This window comes from Mixophyes fleayi, chromosome 3 (assembly GCF_038048845.1).
Source record: "Mixophyes fleayi isolate aMixFle1 chromosome 3, aMixFle1.hap1, whole genome shotgun sequence".
Lineage (NCBI taxonomy): Eukaryota > Metazoa > Chordata > Amphibia > Anura > Limnodynastidae > Mixophyes > Mixophyes fleayi.
Window position 1 is genome coordinate 13,613,439 of NC_134404.1, and position 22,636 is coordinate 13,636,074.

Sequence of the window (22,636 nt, forward strand, 5' to 3'; positions counted from 1 at the left end):
ATTGACCCATCCAACTGTTAGTACTTAAATCGTCAGCGTTGCAGCGATATCTTATCAATTTGGGGCCGTCTACTTGCATTACTACACTGACATTTCTATTTGGACCATGGCAGGAAAGAAGACTCAAAAAACATATTGGTAGGTTAATTGGCTGCTAACAAATTGACCCTAGTCTGTCTGTCTGTGTTAGGGAATTTTTGGGACTGATGTGAGTGAATTCTCTGTACAGCGCTGCTGAAATAGTGGCGCTATATAAATAATTGGTGATGATGATGATGATGAAGACTCCACGCAGCAGAATGGATAGAGTTAACCCTTACCACTCCAGACCAGTATCGCCCCTGGGCAGCTTCATTTTTTTATTTTGGTAAATTGTGGCAATAACTGATTTTTTAGTGCCTTGGTATAAGTATCGATAAAAATATCAGTAGACCACTTTGTCCGGTGGAAGTGCCTCTAATACATATAAGTCATGTACTAGAGTAAGATGCCCACAACAACACAATTCATTAAGAAGCTAATTGAGAGACAGAGAGAACTAGATTCAGGTCTACTACTAGTTATGGGTAGACTTGGAGGGCCACAAGTTTATCCTACATATAGATTAACCACTATCTTACTGACTCAACCAATGACACCAGGGCTAAGGTAAAGTATGATCCCAATGTTGGCCACACACAGGCTGGTTCTACCACAGGTTTGAGTTCTGAGCAACAGGAGCTGTGTCTAATTTGGTCATCTAGGCTATCACAGTGGACAAGATACACCTATTCGGAGACAGGCCCAACACCCAGATCTCTTCCGCATTCACTGGAACCCATCAGTCCGTTCAGAAGATGACCTCACACAGAGGCTGATAAGTGTCATCTCCTAACCTTATCTATCATAATGTCTGATAATAATCCAACCACTTTTGATGGTAGGATTAATATTGGGCAGTGGGCTAGTATTCCGTTCCTTATACCACGTACATAAAAGAAGTTACACTCTCATAAATATCTCCACCAAAACTTCACATAATCACCAGTAAGCCAAACTTTAATATAACATTCGTAACGGTCGCCATCTGTTCTATGTTATTTTTCCATTGCACAAACCCCATTGTATCTCTGCATTCCAGGAAAACACAATAGGGACAGTAGAGCTTCGTGCTGAAGACAATTTGTGTCAGAATTAAGCAAAACTTTATTGCAGCTTAATTAGTTTAAGTTAATTATTTATTGTCTATCAATGATTTATTCCAGTACCGTGTCCCTCTGCCTGTAACACTCGCCAATTTATATGTAGCAAGAGAGTGCTTGTGAAAACGGCGGACTGTCCAGCCGATGCCAACGTTGTACTTTATATTAGATGGCCGATATGTTCAATATCAATCTTATTTTAAATTAGAATCCTGAACTTTATGTTCTACACGTAGTAATTTACATTTTCTTTCTCCTGCTTAGTTTTGTTACTACAGATGCAGGAATTATTGTCACATTGGGGAAATTGCTAAAACAGGTGCATAAATGCACTATCATTTAACCTATAGTAACATTGGCTTTTATTAGTATATCGAAATAATAGGCAACCTGAGACACCTGGGCGGCTCTCTAACCTTCAGTCTCAGTGATAAGTTAACAATATATTTAATGAAAGAGACAACTATCTGTAATAATATGACTGCAGGTATTTAACACAAGTGTTACACACTATAAGAAACACACCTGACAATAAAGCAGGAAGGAGCCTGGGGGCCACAGGTGAAGGCTTGGAGGGCCACATGTTGCGAATGACTGGTCCAAACCTCCCAAAATTTAGAGTCATAAAATCTGGACAAAATTAGCACTGCCTCCATACCGCCAAAACTCCGCCCACCAATAATCAAATTTGGGTAAAACTCCACCCATTTTGGGAGTTAGGCTGGTCTACCTTGTCCTAAACCAGAGATACTTTCTAAGAAAAATTCACAGCTCTGGAAACTTTCCCATATCTCTCACAAGTATAAAGAGCCCGTGGGATGGTGCAAAAATAAACCAGTTTAATTTAATAGAGAAAATCAAACAATAAAAATAAACCAATCACATTCATGATAATACCTGATCAGTGCACTGACCTAGAGATGAATTTAAATATTTAAAATTAATGTCAAATTATTTTGATTCGGGTAACTTTATACGAGAGTTGTCTTTTGTTCTTAAATCTCCTTAATAGATCCTCTCTTAGTAATGTATTCACAGTACACTATGTATAGATAATCAAGGATGTATCCGAAGGACTTCAATCACCGTTTGAGCTCAGAAAAGATAAAGATAAAAACCGATCCACCAACAATGCTGATAAACAGTCATTGATAAATGGAAATAACAACGTGGCTAGGTAGAGAAATGAGTGTAGAGAGCACAGGAGAGCACACCGTAATATGTCTCCTTTCTTTGAGATACCTTGACTTGAACACTTAGTAGGTCACTTACAGGACACAATAAACAAAACAAACAAGACAAGATTCTCTTTGACGATGTCACGGAACTTGGTTTGCCCAGTTTTCTGCCAAAGTTCATGGTCTTATGGGGCAAGAGGGCAGCATTTGGGAGGAGTTCCCTGGAGTGAGTGCGTTCCTAGTTAATTGCAAAGCAATGCAAAGAAGGGACTTAATTTTCTAGAGTGAAATTATTAAAATGAGATAAAGGGGTGTAGGTAGCATATTCTTAGGAGCATTCTTTGCTTAGTGAAAGAGCATCATTTTCAAAAATGAGTGAGACAAATTGCAATTCACCAATTTTCTGGTGTATGTCAATATGAAATTTGGTGTGTTTAGCAAATTTTGTGTCTAAATTCGGGCGATAAAATGCTTAGCAGTTGATAACATAACCATAATCCTTTAACCTGAAATTTAAGACTTATCCTATGTAATAAAAGACACCACACGGACTTATTGGCAATTAACCGTTTATTGAATTAACCTTGCAGTGATACGGTGAAGAGAGAACACTGTACTCAGCTTTGGCTACTGATCACTACTAATTAGGGTGGCCCATCACGAGTCACCCATGCTTAGGACATCCGTATTTATCTGCTATTTTACCTAAGCGCACCGTTGTATTGTATCCTTAACATGGGACAATAATCACCAGGCATTCCGGAATCCAACTCATCTGTGCTAATCGTAATGCAAGCCAGTCCACAGGGGCTGTAGTTGCACCGAAACTAAGCCGAATCTTTGTCCCATAGATTGCAAGCTTGCGAGCAGGACCTTCTTACCTTTCTGTCTGTATCTATTACCCAGTATTGTTTTATTAATGTTTGTTCCCAATTGTACAGCGCTACGGAATCTGCTGGCGCTATATAAATAAATGATGATGATGATGAAGTGAACATGTTCCATATGCCTCTCTACCATCAATGTGCGCTTTACCAACCTTGCTTATCGCCTGTACAGTGTTCTCCTGCCATGCTAAAAGGCTGCACCAGCCACAGAACCCTCGCTCTGACATCGATCCCGCGCACCCAAAGGCTCCACATACCTCCGAGCTAGACCAGCACACCCGTACCTTACCATGAGCCCGTGCTCCAACTGACCCGTCATACCTCCGGGGTTAGACAAATACACCTGTACCATAACACGAGCACGTTCATCAATTGGCCAATCATAGTTCCAAGGCTAGACCAGCACACTCGTACGTTACTGTGAGCCTGTGCACCAACTGGCCCAACATGCCTATGGGGCTAGAGCAGCACACCCGAATTTTACCACAAGCCCGTGCATCCGTTGGACCATCTTACCTCCGACAGAACTGTTTTACTCCTCCCTGTACATTTATTAGCCCTTCCCCTTGATCCTGTTCCCACTATGACAGTTACAGAGGCAACACCACACCTTCCATGCTTTGTTACCCCTTAGCGAGGCCAAATAGTTATGTACACAAACCTCATCTTTTAATCTCCCTCGGGCTTAATCCACCCCTCAGTTCTAATTCAGCACAAACAGATTTTCTGGGGCTTCATATATCTATCCACAAATACAAACATCCAATTTGCACACAGACAAAGCTACACCCACTTTTCAAAGTGTTTTTGGAGAAAGTTGGTCACATCATAAAAAATCTGCATTAAGCCTGCTGCATAAATAGCTATTTCATTTAGAAATTTGTAAAAAGAACCCACACAAAACCTGCATGTTTAGCCAACATCACTGTTGTGAATTTGGACATTGATCTCTCTCCAAGATCTACGTTCCCTGCCTGCTCTGGGTCCTCTTCTGATCTGGAACGGAAAATAAGAATCCGCAGCTTCCTTGTTGGATGAATTTTTCATCAATCCAGTTACACAATACACGGCCCAGTTGGAGCAAGATAATCTTACAGGCTCACCTAACAAGCCTGTATGTTTCAGTTGCATTTTAACTGCATTACTTGCTCAGTGTACAGAGAGTTAGACCAGCGACTAACCTGACATGGCCTCATTCTGGGCACATGGACTATAACAGTAATACAAAGCACTGAGAGGTAATGAAATAATTGCACACGTTATTTCACTTATTAATACAGTATCGTTATATGTAGAAAAAACCCTCCATACAGACTCGATACAGAGCCTATAGAAAATCCTAGTACCCTGTCAAAATCATTACCTTTTGTCTCATTACACCATGGAAATTGAAATAAATTAAATCAAACTTGTTCCAGCTGTATTTACATTGTGACCTTCAACAACAATACTATTCTTTATTTATGTGACGCCACAAGGTTTCTGCAGCGCCGTAAAAATACATAATACAGTACAGTAGACCAAACAGGGTACAACAGTACTGAGTAAAACAAGTATAACCAAGACTACAAATGCTCCAAGCATAGCAAGTACCGTGACGTTGGAGAAGAAATGATATTGAGACAGAATGGAAGAGGACCCTGCTCGTAGGAGCTTACATACTAAGGGGAGGGGAAACAGACAGTCAGAAGAGGAGTCAGTGGACGGGATCAAGCGCAAGAGGATACAGAGATGTGGGAGATGAAGAGAACAAGGATGGAGATGGTTAGGTGGATGGCTGGTGGGCCTTGATGGTTTTTAGAGCCCGTTTGAAGGTGCTGAGATTAGAGGACAGACGGATGGAGCGAGGGAGGTCGTTCCATTGGAGGGGGGCAGCACAGGAGAAGTCATTAATTCTGGAGTGTGTTGAAGTGATCACTAGGGAGGAGAGGCGACGGTCATTGGCCGAACGCAGGGAGCTGGTAATGTGTGGGTGGAGAGGAGGTTGGAGATATAAGGGGCAGTGGAATGAGAGAAAGACTTGTAGGTGACGGTGAGGAGCTTAAATAGGATTCTGTAGGGGTAAGGGAGCCAGTGTAAGGCCGCCAGTGTAAGGCCAGGCAGAGGGGAGGCAGAAGAAGAACGGCATGAGAGAAAGATAAGTCTCGCAGCCGCATTGAGAATAGAGCGAAGGGGGGTCGTCGATGATACCCCTAGAGTAACCATTATAGACTTCCAATGACCTTCCAAAACATGCAACAGGCATCAATTGTAGTGCTTTTGATTTCTTCAGAATAAAACTGGCTGTTCCTTAAGGATTACACTTCTTGTAGTGTATGGTAAGGCACATAATTTACCATGGCTGGAAAGGTGCTTTCAAAAGGGCTAAACGTGGCCTCATATAAGCGGGCCCAAATGAACTGTAAGTGAGGGGGAGCACAAAAGTAGGCGGGATCAGCACACAGCCCGAACCACGCAGGAGGTAAGCGAGGCTAATGTAGCGCACTAGGCGGAGTCACAGAAACTTCAGGCGAAACCAATGGCAGTAGGTGTAGCTAACACACAAGTAGGCGGAGCAAACCAGGAGTCAGCACACCATTGGCTGAAGTACACACATTGGGTACATTAGTGGTGCAGAATAATGCAGCAGCAGGGAGCTCCCAGGGTTAGCATTAATGTGATACAGTGTACAAGAAAAAAATAAACCACATTGTCCATACTTACCAGCTTTTGGTTTCTCCTGGTCAGATGGGAAGTGTGGGAGGGGCCCAGGTGACTTAATTGCATCACTTGCCCCACCCCTATCATGATTTTCAGCACTGCACGACGGGGACAGGATATAATGAAGCGATCTATATAATTAAGCCCCACCTCCTCACTGGATCCAGGAGGATGCCTGGTCTTCCGGGAGCACTCCCCAAAATTCATCACCCTCCTGGACCTTTTCTGAGGTGACAATATTTTTAAAATTAAAATGTGATCTCACGTAAAAACCACAAACTAGGGTAAAAGACACAGCTATAAATATAGCACCGTTATAAAACAGAGACTTTGGGGTATATTTATTAAACTGCGGGTCAGATTCTAGCTGTCATTTTGTAGAATGCACTAAATAAATGAAAGCTAGAATCTGATTGGTTGCTATAGGCAACATCTCCACTTTTCCAAACCCGCAGTTTAGTAAATCTAGCCCCTTGTGTTATTTCGGACTGACTTTGAGCAAGCGCTATTTCTTTGTCTTGTTTTTTAGATAAATGTTTCTTAATGGTTGCTGGGGGATACACCACCTTTTCCATTTGCACCAGTTTTCGTTATGTGCCCTATATAAGAATTTTCTCAGCCTGATCCAGCATGGAACAAAGCATATAGCCATTACAGTAATGAGACCATCGGAATATGTAATTGGGTTTCTGGCAGTAGAACAATTATGCTGAATTGTGTCAGACAAGAATTTACACTGTGTTCGGCTTTTGTGTTTCCATGTTACATCATTAGAGGCTGTGTTTAATATACCGGAGAATGTGAAAGGCTATAGCTCGCTGCATAATACATTGAATCCTTAAAATATTCAAATAGCTGCCGTATTAGTTGCATGCAGAGGAGCCAATGTCTTTAAATGAAGAGGGGAGCTCAAGTACCCCTTTGCTCAAACACCCACATAGCCGTGGCATGTACTTTGCATGTGTGTTGCTGGTCCATGTAGCGGTACGTATACGTATACAGTGTATATTATATAAGGCCGTCTATACAGAGGAACACCTGAGTTTAGTCCGGAATAGGAGACTCAGGTGTAAGATTCTGACTACTGGCCAGTAGTGTGTGCGAGTTAGAGCTGGGGATATGTTTTATATATAGCTATATGGAATATTCATTTAATCCTGTACATGTAACAAACTACTTGGATTGATTAAGCAACAAAATATAAAAGTGTAAGAACTCACAGCAACCAATCAGCAATTAGCTTTTATCCGTCTAGTGCAAATTAGACAATGTAAGCAAGTGTCTGACAGGTTACAATTTTAGTGGATGCCTTTCCTTCTTTTATACAGATGCAGTGTTAGTGAGTGATCCCTACTGTCTGCATTTCCCTCCTTTATACAGATGTAGTGCTAGTGAGTGATCCCTACTGTCTGCATTTCCCTCCTTTCTAGATACAGTGCTAGTGAGTGATCCCTACTGTCTGCATCCCCCTCCTTTCTACAGATGCAGTGCTAGTGAGTGATCGATACTGTCTGCGTTTCCCTCCTTTATACAGATGCAGTGTTAGTGAGTGATCCATACTGTCTGCATTTCCCTCCTTTATACAGATGCAGTGTTAGTGAGTGATCCCTACTGTCTGCATTTCCCTTCTTTATATAGATGCAGTGTTAGTGAGCGATCCATACTGTTTGCATTTCCCTTCTTTATACAGATGCGGTGTTAGTGAGTGATCCCTACTGTCTGCATTCCCTCCTTTATACAGATGCAGTGTTAGTGAGTGATCCCTACTGTCTGCATTTCCCTCCTTTCTACAGATGCAGTGTTAGTGAGTGATCCCTACTGTCTGCATTTCTCTCCTTTATACAGATGTGGTTAGTGATTGATCCCTACTGTCTGCATTTCCCTCCTTTATACAGGTGCAGCGTTAGTGAGTGATCCTACTGATGCATTCCATAGGTACATACGCAATAGTAAAATAAGTGTGAATTTCGGAAGCAGAACAGTTTGTACCTGGTTTAAGGGGTGATGTTAGAGGGTCTGAGGCACCTTATCACTGCACACACAGTATCAACACAAGCAAAATTGCAGCAACACAATTAATTTAACAAATAAATCTTTACAAGTATCTCACGGGCCCAGCTGATCCTATGAGAACCACTTGCCTTTCAGAATTCCAAATCTCCAGAACGTTTCAGAGTTTTCTTCTTCTTGACATAAATTTATCTCACAGAGAAAAACAGATTTAGAAATCAATTATATACTAATTACAAAGTAATCCCATGCTAATATCTGCTCTTGCCTGGCATTTATTCTGAAAGCGGTGGAACCAAATTGGTTTTATTGGTAAAAAAAAACAATTATTGTTCATTTCGGAAAGTGATTAAATTGAGTCACGAGTTAAAGATACTGTTGGTTTTTCTGTAATTAAATGCGCTATCTTCGCCCCTCAGGCTCATTAGCTCAGTGAGTGTCCCCCACGCATTGTCTGTCTTCCCTTAGGAACATAGAAAAAGAATAAAACCAGGTAAAGAAATGAGAATATTTCGGAATTCAATATGAAGGGCAATTTTCCACTAAGCACATATCGGCATACATTTCTATGCAGGAACAGAGTTGCTGTTTCTGCGCACACTGTATGCTCTATTAATGCACAAAATGATGCAGAGATGGAAGATGGAGGCAGCTACATGTACCCAGAGTCATTCATAAATGGTGATGGCAGTGTCAATATCCTAAAAGTAATGCAGGGATAGGCCTAGTGCAGTGGTCAGGGAACATGGGTAAATTACCCCAAATGGGGCAATAATGAAATTCCTGGGGGTAATGCTGCCGATTCACATGCTGTCAGTTGGATTATAGACCCCTTTAAATGTGAAATTGCTGTTGTACCAGAAGAGCCTCCAGGGTTGGCAGAGGCACTTCTTGAGCGTCGATACAATAATGAAGCACATATTGCATTTGAAAACAAAGCAGATCTGTCATATTTTTGGATGTCAACAGCTGCAAAGGCATTCAAAATTGCACATGAGGAGGCAGTCAAAAAGTTGCTGCCTTTTGCAACAACCTACCTTTGCGAACAAGGATTTTCCACTCTAACGATCATAAAAACAAAGCAGAGAAATCGATTGGATGCTGAAGACAAATTGCTCTGACATCAAAATGCCCCAATATTGATGCTCTCGTATCAAAAATGAAGCAACATCATTTCTCCAAAACCTAAAGTTTTGAAGTTGAAGCTTTCAAAGAAATTTTGAATAGATTCAATAAAATTTTGAATTCCAAAAATTAATAATATTGGATTTCTTTCTTTTCAAATCAACGGGGTAACGTCGGCGTATCTAAATATATTTGGGGTTAAAAGGTAAAAAAGTTCCCTGACCCCTGGCCTAGTTTGTGATATGCAGGTCCCATGGGCTTAATGCTTTGTGCGTTTATTACCCTATTGGATCCAGGGCTTATATATTGTGATTTCTTGCACACATAAGGCAATGTAGCCGAGTTCTTGATGCACAAGATTCGCTCTGAAAATGCTGCCAACATCATTCACGAATTAGGGCCCGTGTACTGGATGGTGGTGAAGTGACCCCTCCAAATCATTGCTAAGCGAGACCTGGACTGATCATGAGAGGTATGAAATGCTGCAAGTTAGGAGCAATGATACGTCAAACTACATAGAAAACAAGTAAAAGTGTGGTGTAATTAGGGCATTTAAATGAGCTGGCCGGGCCAAAGACTGTGAATATGTTACTCAATATCCCCTGCCATACACCCAGAGTTCAGGGGACTGTCCAGCCGTCCACAAATTCAGGGTTATTGCCCCTCTCAACGCATAGAGAGGATGTCTAGGGCCTCTGCCGCGGGTGTGTGCGCCAAGAGGTGTTTTGGCAGGCCCGGTAAAGAGCTGGGATCTTGTACTTCAAAAGCACTGCGGAAGGGACCGGACGAGCCCCCAATGTGTGGCATGACATTCCCTTCCACTCCCCTTTTGTTAACAAGTGCCGATGATTATCAGCTATGCGCACAGACTATGCCAGGTTGCACAGGAACAATGTTGGGAGATATTCCTTACTGTCAGTACTTATATGAAATATGAATGAGGGTCAAAAAAGTAGTATAATAGGAGAGAAAATTAAAAGTTTTCATTAATAATGGGGACTTCTAAAAAGGTAATAAAACCAGGAATAGCACCTGAAATCCAAATAAGTTGAGCCTGTGTGAAGCAGATTAGTTACCCCTTAATAATCCCTCTAACTTGTATATTTTATTTATTGTCCAGGTATCGTGGCTACGTCCCATCGGAAGCATTTACCTACGGTGATACCTATGGGAATACCACAGCTCGTTCCTTCCAGGATTTCCGCTCAGCAGCTCTAAACTCCAGCCAGAGCCCATACTGTAAAGGGGGGCAGTTCCCTACCAGCTACTCCAACGACCCGGCCTTGGTGCTCAGCAACCGGTCCCGAAGTTTGGACAGGTTTCTGTACAGACCTAACTGGTCCAGATACAATGTGGACTTCAACAGGACACAAGAACTGAATCAATTTAGAAAGGTTTGTGAGCCCCCTTCCAATTCTACCATGCTGTTGGGTGCCAGATGAAACAAGGAATTTGTAGGCGAACACCCCAATCGGCATATCCTCCCACTATCTCTGCCAGTAGCTTTGGACTGTATCCGCAAGTGATAGTAATATGCAAAGTAAGCAACTTGCTCTGTGACTGGTTAGTAGCACTCAACAGTGATTGGCTGATGTCATAATTTCCTGTTCTACATCATAAGAAGAGACCAGCTGATTTTCTAGCCCTTCCTGGGCAAGAAATCAAAGCGCTGGTTGTTTCTAAGTTAGCAGCCCAGGCTGGCCTAGTCCCTGGTAGGCTTATTCACGGTCAGAGTGGGGTGAGTGATGCAGGACACTGGGGTTATTATCCCAGACACTGAGACAACTATATTGGCCTTTTGGAATTATTATATGTGACATGGGGCTATTATGTTGGAATATTGCATTATTATACCGTTTCTGAGACTATTGTGCTGGCAATTGATATTTTGGACATAAAAGGGACTGAGTCTTAAGGAGAGCAAAGCAAAAGAAAGGAGCAACTTGACACTTTGGCAAAACCATGTTTCATTGTATGGGGAGGTAAATTTAAAATGTGGGGACAGATATATAGTTGAACTAAGGCATGTCGTAGAATAATTTTACATTTCCGTGTAAAAATATAGCTATCAAGCACTTGGGTGCTACATGAAAAAACAGTTAGTATTTTCCTTGCATGCAAAATAATAAACTAATTTACACCCCTTGCATTGTAACATGGATTGTCCAGGAGCAAACCTACTCCTTTTTTTGCCTTGCTCTCCTTATTGACTCAGGCCCAAAGCTGTTGATCTAGGGATAGGGTTGTTATCCTGGATATTCGGTTAGTATACTATAGGCCAATATGGTTTGCCCAAGCAAGCTCTTTCAAGAATGATCATTGGATTAACATGGGAATAATTTATAAGGTACATGGCAAGGGCATGTCGAGTGATTACAATACTGATCGTTATCATTTATAAGCAATTTTAATCAGAGCTCAGCCAATCACTTTTCAGGAAGTGTGGTTAATATCCACTTGGACAAGCAAAAGATGGTTGAAACTATGACTCTGACACTGCTGAATTTGACAATGCTGACTCTGCCACTATGGACTCTGCCACTGCTGACTCTAATACTACTGACTCTTTTTCAGAGCGCTCAGCAACACCGTGATCACTACCGGGACAATACTGGCACTGTGCACCAGGTACCGCACTTCATCTTACCTGTGAATAATGAAGACACATACCCACTACCCCAGCAAAGGTGAGAACACACAAATGATGAGAGACACAACAGGAAACCTTGTCCGTATGAACTATTGTAACTATCAGAGCAGTAACTCAGAATTCTAGCGCCTGGGGCGAGAAAGACAAATTCTGCCCCCTAGCCCTCAATTTTAACCAAATTAATCTAAAATATTCATAAACTGCGCCCCCCTTTAGTGTTGCGCCCTGGGCAGTTGCCCCTGTCACATAGCCCTAGTTACGGCCCTGGTAACTATGTCAGGTTTTCCCCACAATATGTGTTACAGGCTGATCTTAAAAGATAGCAGTTATCATACTTTTATCAGGTATTTGGAGATGGAAGTTTGTTGTTTCCCGAGCCTAGTGATCTTAAAGTTGCTCTTTCTGTATAAAATATCTACTACCCACATGGCATTTTCCACAAGGACGCACACATACATATATACACGATTACACAAATCTATCATTAGACATGGCAGAGAAGTGGGTGATATAGTAAAAACTGGTGAGGAAATGAATGGGGCGATAGAGGAGGGAATATGGTGATATAGGTGGTGATGGGCTGATATAGCAGATATTGGGGTGATATAGCAGATCACGGAGGGAAGAGGTGATATAGGAAATAATGGGGTGATAGAGTAAGGGATAGTGTGACGGATGGGCGATAAAAATAGGATTTAAAGAGCGGAGGATTGGTGATGTAGCAGAAGACTGAGTAGATAACAGTAAACAAAGTATTTTATTATCATAAGTTACTAAAAGAAAGCCCCATTTTCCCTGTAAACTACAGAATATTCTGTAGGATAGACCAGGAAATAAGAAGTTATCCCTATGAAATGAACGCATTGAAATGTGACAGTTGGTTGATCACTGAAATTAAAGAAAAAACAGTACACAAGTCAATGAAATTGCAATAAAGAGGCAACACCATTTATTAAAAAAGGGCTTTCCACCATCACACAACTAATTTATTGGTTTGTATATGTTATCTTACAACTTTTATTAAAAGCAATACTTTATCTTTGTGGTTACTGTATGTGCTTTTTAACCATGTATTGTAACAATATCTTACGGGACCTGTCTCAGCAGCATGCATATTCATGGCCCCTCCTTTTCTACTATTATTGCTATCTGAAACATAAGTGTATCATGATGTCATTAATTTTTGTAATTAACATGGGATTATGACCTCATACCTCATTAGCACCTGCATTTCTCCTATTTAAGGCACCTGTTATCAGTACTCCTTGTCTGAGCAAAGTATTAGAACTATACATAAGCTGTGAGGATCTCTTTGCCTGTGGTTACACCGACCTGCTTGACAACCACTTTCTCCAACCCTTGATCACACCTAGTAACCTCGACCGTTCTACTCTCTCCAATACTGACTTCAGCTAGTAACCTCAACCATTTTACTCTCTCCAATCGTGACCTGAGCTAGTGACCTTGACCATTCTACTCTCTAATCCTGACCTCAGATAGTAACCTCAACCATTCTACTCTCTATTAATGAACTCAGCTAGTAATCTCAACCATTCTGCCCTTTTTAATCCTGACCTCGGCTTGTGATCTCAGTTTTTCTACCTTCTCCAGTCCTTGACTTCCTTTAGTCAGTGTTGGTAATCTTCTGACTAGAACAATTTCCTGGATAATCATGCAGGCACAGTTTCCACTTGGTTATTTTAATCCCCATCTGCCCCTAATGGGTTCTACCCCTGTCTGTAATGAGCAGTGTTATATTTATTTAATCCAGTAGAGTTGTTTCATTTTTTATTAGCCTTGGATATGACACAGCTCTGCATATAGCTGTAGATCATATATCAGGACAGCAAAATACAAAACTTTGTCTGGATAGTATAAATGCATAGCTGAAAGGGACAGAAGAAAGCTGGAAACTTATAACAATATACCTAATAAAGACCCCTTACAGTGTAAACATATCAGAGACTCTTGAGTGCCTTCTATAAATTTGATGTTTTCATTTGCACCAATATAATTGTATTTGCCTACTTCTACTTATTCGCCCTCCTTTCACTCACACTAGTTTTAGTTGGCATTGTTACTAAATTAGTGTTAGAATAATCTGCGGGAGGATTTCAGGATGACTGGCAGCGTTGAGCAAGGACCAGGCCAGGAACGATATCTGATGCCTGATCACAGCTGCTGATTCTCAGCGCATTAGTTGATCATTTTATTTAACGATGTCACGTTTAACTCTATCTTGTTCATTGCAATAAATGACAAAAGATACTCGTTTGTGAGGCTGCTTCATTATATTTTGTATTGTGTCACAGAGGGTGGAAAGCTCTCTGTAATGAGCAGGCAAACAGGGCTATTTTCAGCTGTGTATCTGACAGTTCTGTCCTATATACAAGCCGCAGGATTTCTGTTCTGTGGTTGGAAAGAAACATCGCCATCCACTTATATTCTACAGGAATCCGTGCTGGTCAATAGATACGGAGCCAGTAAAACAAATATATAATAGTGGGGCCATAAATATATCAGCAAACTCATAAATATAATCTAGTCTCACTGTGAACATTAATGGTTTGTATTTTACACTTTCACACGTTGATCTCTCCGGCAGCAGGACATTTAATTGCTTTGTCGCTAATCTCATTGTTATCAATGGGGCTGGAGATAAGTACCCACTCAACCAATCACAAGCAGCTGATATGTAAATATTGATCATGACTGGCTGAGCTTTTCCCATGCATTTGAACAGGCAATACATTTCAGTGGGTTTTCCATATCCATTGAAAATGCATTGTCTATTCAAATGAACTGGAATGTAATTTTACTCAGCAGAGTAAAATCGCCCCAAATAACCTGGCTTTAAAAGAAAATTTTACTAGATTGGATATGAAGAATTAGTTAATAATTTATTTATATACAATTTTAACTCAATAACAAAATCACCATTAACCAGATTCACAAGGTATGGTTCATTAAGGAATCCAAAGTGAAAGCAATTTGTGTTGTGTTTAAAAAAACGGAGGAAGATTACATGCATGTACATGTACGTCCGCATTCAAGTACAAGTAGATCTGAATAAATGTTTCCTTTTGAATATGGGTACAAGTACGTTCTGGTTATATGGACGTTACTGTATGCAGACGGAGAGAACAGGCTGCAGGATATGTATATTCATATGTGTAATATAAAGTCCCATCAGAAAGCACAGAAAAAAAATTAGATACATTAACATCTGTTAATACTATAATTAGTAATAAAAAAGTAGCATTTATATTAAAATTAAATATATATATCTATATATCTAATATATAAATGCTTAGTGGCGTCTGTCTGTCTGTGTGTGGAAAAAAAAAACCAAGTTGCAACGCCACCTGCTGGGCGGAGTTATACACTGACCTACTAAATTCTTAGTGTGTGTGTGGGAAAAAAAATTCAAAAAGGGCTGAAATTTGGTAGGGCTCAAACTCATTTTCGTGAGGTAATTTTACCTCATGAACACACATGTGTAGAGGCGTGCGTTAGTGTGTGTGTGTGTGGAAAAAACTATTTTCTCAGAAAGGGCTCATCCAATTGACCTGAAATTTGGTATACTGACATTATTTGACAAAAAAAATTAGAATAGTCAAGTCAGTTAACTTCCATCATCCCCCCTTGCCCCCGTGGGAGGGGTAGTAAAGGCTAAATTTACGAGTTGAGGGGTCAAACTCATTTTCGTGAGGTAATTTTACCTCATGAACACACATTAAAAAGGCCGCTTGCGTCGGGAAGTAACGCTCTTCCCCTGAGGAGGCCTGGGCTAGGTCCAAATGCATGACAAGAACCTTTTTAAGACCTTAAGTAGCTTGATTTGACTAGAATGCATGAGTATCATGCACGGGTTAACTTAGAGAGATCGAGATATATATATATATATATATCTATCTATCTCTATCGGGATGTCTTTAATTCCTACTGTACATAAAATAAATTTTTACAGTTGCTAATATTTACAAGCACATGTTCTAGCATGCATGAACAGCCGTCATCACTAGTAATCTGCACTTACACCTGCCCTGTAGCTGGTGTAAGTGATACGTCAGAAGATCACATACCTGAGAGATGCCCAGAATCGGGTGCTGCTACATGCGTCCTTGGCACGCCCTTGGCCCTTACTGTACATTGCTTATGTGCGTCCACGGAGTCCCTTCCTGCCACAGTTCTGCCCTTCAAATCATAGGCAGTCAGAAGTGCTATTTTGTATTCAGACTTGAATTGCATGCACTTGGGTTCAACGGCGTATCGTCCGTTCCTAATCATGCGCAGAGCAATTTTATGCAAATTACAGCAGGCAATGGGACTTGCGTTCCTTAATGAACCAGGTCCATTACTTACTATTAAAAGACAAATGGTTTGTCATTTCAGAGTCACTGAGGTTTTGTACAGATCACTGGTTTGTTTTTTACACTAACTGGAAAACCCACCTCTTCAGACAAGCTTATAATATTCCTCAACCACCCTCTTAACCTCACTACACTACCCCATTACCACCTGTTATACAACTACCCCTTGACCAAAATTGTTGTGTGACAGGATCATTTAGCTTATGAGTCACTTTTACCTTTGCAGTCTGGCTGGGCCGACTGCAAATGTAGACTTAACCTCATGTGTCAAACTCCCATTGTCCAATAGATTGTAAGCTTGCGAGCAGGGCCTTCTCACCTCTTTGTCTGTTTTACCCAGTTTGTTTATTAGTTTACTATGTTTGTCCCCAATTGTAAAGCGCTACGGAATATGTTGGCGCTATATAAATAAATGATGATGATGATGGATGAGACATTGAACATGATGACGTTCATGATTTATTTAGTTTCTCACTATTTTTGCATTTGAAAGATGATCTCTAATTGTAATTGGGGGAATTTGTCATAAATCTATTATGAATGAATAACGATTGGCAGATTGCACATTGTAGGTATTAGTTTTGATAATATTACAAATAATATATAGGGTCTTTCCAAATCTACTGATGCTTTGCAGAATAAAGAATATTTTTTTAGGCTTAATCTCAGAAATATATCATGTAGTAACACCCAACATGAACATCAATTGAAATTCTGCTTCCTAAACAAATACTTCATGTCATGACTTAAGCAAGTCCCAGCATGTACCAAGTGAATACCTTACTTCCTGATCACCCCTTCCCTATGCAGCATATGGGGGGAGGATTATATGCTACACATCCTAGTCTGTGATCTGGGTTATGGGACAGACTTTTTCAGAAATATGTCAGACTGCAGTGTGCAACTCTGAATGATTTTCTGTGTAATCAGCTGTACTGACATTTATTTGCATTTACTACCAACTTAACAAATTCACATTCTCCCTCTATTTATGTCTAGGCTTTGATCTTGTAGCTACACAATCATCGATGAACCTGGAACGCATGACCCAACATCAGTGGACTGATTCACTCCATAAATTGTGGACAGTATGAGAACATTGTGTAATGTATCCAATTGTGGAGCCAATAAAATTACTGAAATAAACACTGTGAACGTGGGAGACAATCTACCACTAGAGTATAATAATACATTGTTTCTATAAGTTACTTTAGTAATATACAGGGTGTCCCACAAACCCGAACACTCTGCTTGTACTAAAGAAGAGCATTTTTCTGTGGTTAAATATCTCATATGTATCCAGGAACCATTTATCTTCATTCATATTAATAAAATAACAGATGTGTTTGTTTCTAATCACTGTCCTGTGTTAAATCCTAACAATACCCTCTTAAAAATAATCCTTACACTTATCAATAAAGATACACTGTACAGTCTGCTCATACTACAACCTTTGAAAAGGTAATCCCGGGCAGGGGTCGTGGCTGGAGGATGAGAGGGGTGGGGTGCGGTCAATTGCATCAAAATGAAGCAATTCACCGCAAATCGCATCATTTTGATGAGCAAGTTGCTGTAAGCAGTATATTTGCCTGCTCTCCCGGGAGTCCGGGACTCTTACCCAAATTTTGTGAGTCTCCCGGACATTCCGTGAGAGTTGGCAAGTATGACTCTACTACACAGCGGTCAGTGACATATTATAAACAGTGGTATATACAGCACACATGCCAACTCTCCCGGAATGTCCGGGAGACCCACGAATTTTGGGTAGGTCTCACACATGAAAAATAAAAATAATATGTCAAGCACTGGACCCTCTGATGGTTCGGTCGGGCTCTGGTGCGGTTACCTGCAGGTCCCTCTGGCTTCCTCTTTGACTCTGTAACGCTGCGGCTCTTTGATTTGGGTCTGTGCATGCACCGACCTGACCTTTATTAAATCCTATTTCCTGCTAATTGGCTAATGCCTTATTACAAGAAGAATGTTTAAAGCACCTCTTCCATCTCAATGGTGCCAGATCTTTGAGTCTCTCTGCCTGTGCAGACATGGCTTCCAGTGGCTCCTGTTACTTCAGTGCCTGCAGACTATTGCACATCATGTGTTCCAGACCCAAAGCTTCCCAGCATTCATGGACCTACGGTTAGGTCTGAATCCGTGTACTTCCTTTGCTACTGTCTCGTCTCCAGTTCACGGGCTCTTCTGCCTCACCTGGATAACCTGACGTAGCCCCTCTGCGGACTACCATCGTTTCTCAGCATCCTCCTGCTCCTAGCACTCTCCACCTGGTCTGACTTGGAACCTACTCGAAGAGTCGTAACCTGTAGAGCGGAAACATCAAAGTTCATAAGTCTTTGCGGGGGGTCCCTGGCAAACAGCTTCTACCTCATTAGTCTGCCTGCCTGTAAGTGGCACTAAGGCAAGCAGTCCACGAGAGTCCTACAGATCCTTGAAATCGCGACACAATACATCTATTATAGATATGCTGCTCTTTAAACTGCACAAGGATTTAATTATATCAAAAAAGTTGCTCTAAATAGAAAACATTATTTTGAAATAAGTTTCTGTCCGGTCCCCTGGTTTGTATTTTCCCTACATGGCTATTTGTATTTTATTATGGGGGCGGAGGACACTCACCGATAACTTGTTTCCATCCCCTGCTGCTGATCCGTCACTGCTCCCACACAGGATCACGTAGCTGCCGCTTGTTCACGTTTCAGCAGCTGTTCATCCTTCCCCTGGGAGCAGATTCATCTGCATGTTCAGTTATAACTCTCATCCCTTTTAATAGTGTCTTACCGCAAACCAGTGCTTCCATATTACCCCAATACCGTGTTACGCTTCTCTCAGTGACGTATTGTAAAAAGCCAGCGACCAGTTCTCCTCTCTGCCCAAAACTAATACATAGATCACAACTCAATAGTCAAAGGGCCTCAATTACAAGACCTGAAGTCCGCCAGCCACGAGCTGGTGGGAAACCTTCATGTTTTTGCTGAGTGAAAACGGCTGCACGGACCCCTGCCCACAAGAAGGCACCTTCTCCAACCGTCATCTTATTTCCATAATAACGTTTCACAAAAATAAATCAGTTTTGCAAAAGTGGGCTCAACGATACGCTTATTGCGCAGTTTGCAAGGGACTCCCTCACTCCTCATAACTTCTCCCATTGCACTGTAAATACATCTGCTCCTTCACTCCTGCTGCCATTATGCACTGATTTTATGCTGGGCAATTTATGTTCATAAATAACTTCAAACGCCTTCAACACATTACGCAAATATATTGGGCCTGATTCATTGTAAGCAAAATCACTTTGTGCATTCCCAGAACCGGGAGATACGTCCATGAACGCAGCCCTGTCCACTCCGTCTTCAAACGCAAAGGACATGTATTACAGCCTACGAGGAGGGGGAGTGCACGGGGCGGTGAAGGGGAGTTTTGATGTAGTCAATGTACAGTAGGGACATGCTAAACTCAAGTGCACGTAGCCAAGTCTGAATCCAGCTCCAGGCATCTCACAGTTATTTGTTTTTCTGCTGTATCTCTTGCACCGGCTACAGGGCTGGTCTAAGTCCTGAGTCCTAGTGATGACAGTCTTATACGCATGCTAGAACATGTGTTTGCTATCATGAGAAACTCAATAAATGCGATTCATGCTCAGTAGACATTAACAGCATCCTAATAAATGTATTTCAGGAAAAACAAACAAAAGTTTTTTTTAAATCATTAATGTCTATATTATTAACAGGTGACATTAATTCAATGGGTTTTTTTTTGTGCGTTCTTTTGCAAATTTATAATCCACATAGATGCTGGATGTATCCTGCAGCGTCTTGTGTAGTAGAGCACAACAGACCTACCCCAGAATTGAACAGTGCACGAATCTTCAGATGTGTACCTTGATGAATTTGTGAGTGGGCAAAGCCTAAATACATGTGCTTAATACTAAACACAGGTTATGCTCAGAATGTGTGCCTTAATGAACCAGGCCCGTTATACCTATAATGTGCAATTGTAAAATTGAGTCATTGTTCCCTGCAAACAAAGAATTCTGTAAATGATACAAGTAAAACAATAAACACCCATTGTGCAGAGTTACTCTGAACAGCTGATTCAGCGTGGAGTTCTACTTGGATTAAATATTTCATTTCCAGATCACTGAGCTTACAGGGTATACAGCTTTCCAGCGTGATATTTATTTTCTATGTGCAGGCACAGAAGGAGAATAACGGTAACAAGCTCACAGGAGGTGAACTGGATGTACGTTCAAACAATTAGAAACCTTGAAAGAGAACATTGAATGTTTCTCAGGAAAAGTTGTCATTGTTGTTATTGTGTGGCTGTGAATAACAGAACTACGCCTCTGTAATGTGTCTGCTGTGATCAGGTAACCCTACACAGATCATAACCCTACATAGCTGTTAGGAGATTGTATGGATTTATGTCAAACCATGGCCTGTACTGATGTAAGCTCACAGAAATGTCTCCAATCAGCCTCATCCAGGGGATAAAACTATGTCTGAAAGCGTGTAGACAGGGGCAGATCTGGCCAAGACGCCAGATCCATGTAGAATATGGCCACACCCTTCTATGGCCAGATATTTTAGATCTGACATTTTGGAACTTGTGCCAAATGGACGTATCCTACAAGGTGATGAAAGATGTTGATTGGGATCTGTGGTCTTATTGGGCACATAGTCTCATTTGGGAGAAATAGGAAAGACCTGACAAACCAAGTGGCAATTCCAAAAATAAAAATTAACATATTAATTGTATATCTAGAGTTGATGTCCTTGCTGCTGCTGAGTTACATGTTTTTTGTTCTGGGAATGAAGTGGCTCAAACTGTAAGTTGATTTATCATCATTTAATATTGGTATTGATTACACAGGAAAATTCCAAACCAGTCATGACTATAACCACCAGTCATCACTGTTGGAAGTATTATACAGATGGAAAAAGTACAGCAGGACGCATCCTAGAGCACTCTCCATAAACGTGCGATTTGCTTAATTTTGGGTATTGATGGCTTTTGGAAAGCCGATGAGGCAAACAGCTGGTCACTATTACTTTTCATACAAGGCTGTTCTCGCTTTAAAGGGTGACACAAACCCTCTCTATCCAAATGTTATTTGTTAATTTCACTGCTATTTGCAAAACAATCATCTTGGTCTAAACGGATGGGCATTATTGCTGCATCTATATATTATATGGGAGACATAAAACAGGTAAAGGTACAATGGGCCCATTTGCTAAAAATATAATTCACACAATTCTAGTCATGGACTTAAATATATTTCAATTTTCTAGTGAAAGCCATTATTACATAATTCCAACGATCTGAGGAAGCCGCAATTAACCTGTCAAGTGAAGCTGAAGACAGAACTTCCTCTGTTCTTAAACCAAACAACGGATAAAAAATTAAACTTAATGCTTCAGTTGCTGAGTGCAAACACTGCCTGGAATAAGTAATGAGGATGAGAACGTCTTACTGCTCAGTGACGTCTGCATTAAAAACAAGCTATTTTAACTATTATTTTGATCCGGAAATTTCAGGTTCAGAGAACTGTGATTTTGGGCTTAGTATAATATATATATATATATATATATATATATACACATACACACACACATATACACACACACTATCTTTCTATTTACACCTTGGGGTTGAACTTTCAGATGTCATGGCCTTGATGCTTATTACCGAAACGGATTGAACCATGTTTCATATTGTTTATACAATAGGCAGACTGGGTGCGAGGCTTGTGTGGTGGAGCAACATTTTTGGAGGTGTAAACTTGTGACAGGGAGAGGTATAAACTTAGGTTCATTTTAAAGTACTAGAGAGTGTTATGGCTGACAGGGAACACCATAAACTTGTAGAATAGGCTGAAGAGGTCTTCACCTATAGCAGCCGCCTTTCCTGTAGAGCTGGACGCGCTCACAGGTACTCAGATGCCCCCAGGACTTGGACCCAGAGTAGTACAAGTTTATGATGTCGCCGCAGGAGGCAGAAACGGAGTCCAGTAGTCAGGCCGAGGTCAGAGGGTAACAGGCGCAGGCTGGCAGATGTCAGCCCGGGGGGCACACAGGCGGTGCGGCCGCGTCATTGATGATAATTTATCCGGGGGGGGCGGCCTACCGCCTGGCCCTATCAGTGGTAAGACTGAGCAGCCCGGGGGGACACTGCCCCCCTGCCCAGCCCGCCCCTGGAGGGTAACAACAGACAGTAGGGTGAAGTTCAGGCAATGGTCGGGGGCCGGCAGCAGGCAAACAAATCCAGAGAACAAGCTAAGGTCTAGGTCACAGGCAATCCAACGAGGTCCAGAAGCAAGCCAGGGGTCATACATGGTAAATCAGAACCAGAAACTCAGCACAGGAGCAGAGAACAGGGAGCCTAGCTACACAGGAAGCTATAACTAGCAGTGAGGTTAAGTCCTCACTGCCTTAAATAGTGAGGGGAACCAATGGGAGCAGAGTGCCAGCAAGCCCCATCCCTGATTCAGGTGCAGCCCAAAACCCCTATGCGCGCATGC

General features: G+C 41.4%; 1 protein-coding gene across 1 annotated transcript in view; it reads left to right on the forward strand.

The window, feature by feature from the left end:
* Positions 1-22,636, forward strand: part of CIMIP2C (ciliary microtubule inner protein 2C) — a 41,877-nt gene that overhangs the window by 3,768 nt on the left and 15,473 nt on the right. Inside the window, exons 2-3 of the mRNA XM_075200449.1 lie at positions 10,202-10,475; positions 11,656-11,768. Coding sequence (XP_075056550.1) covers positions 10,202-10,475; positions 11,656-11,768 — 387 coding nt within the window. The remainder of the gene's footprint in view (positions 1-10,201; positions 10,476-11,655; positions 11,769-22,636) is intronic.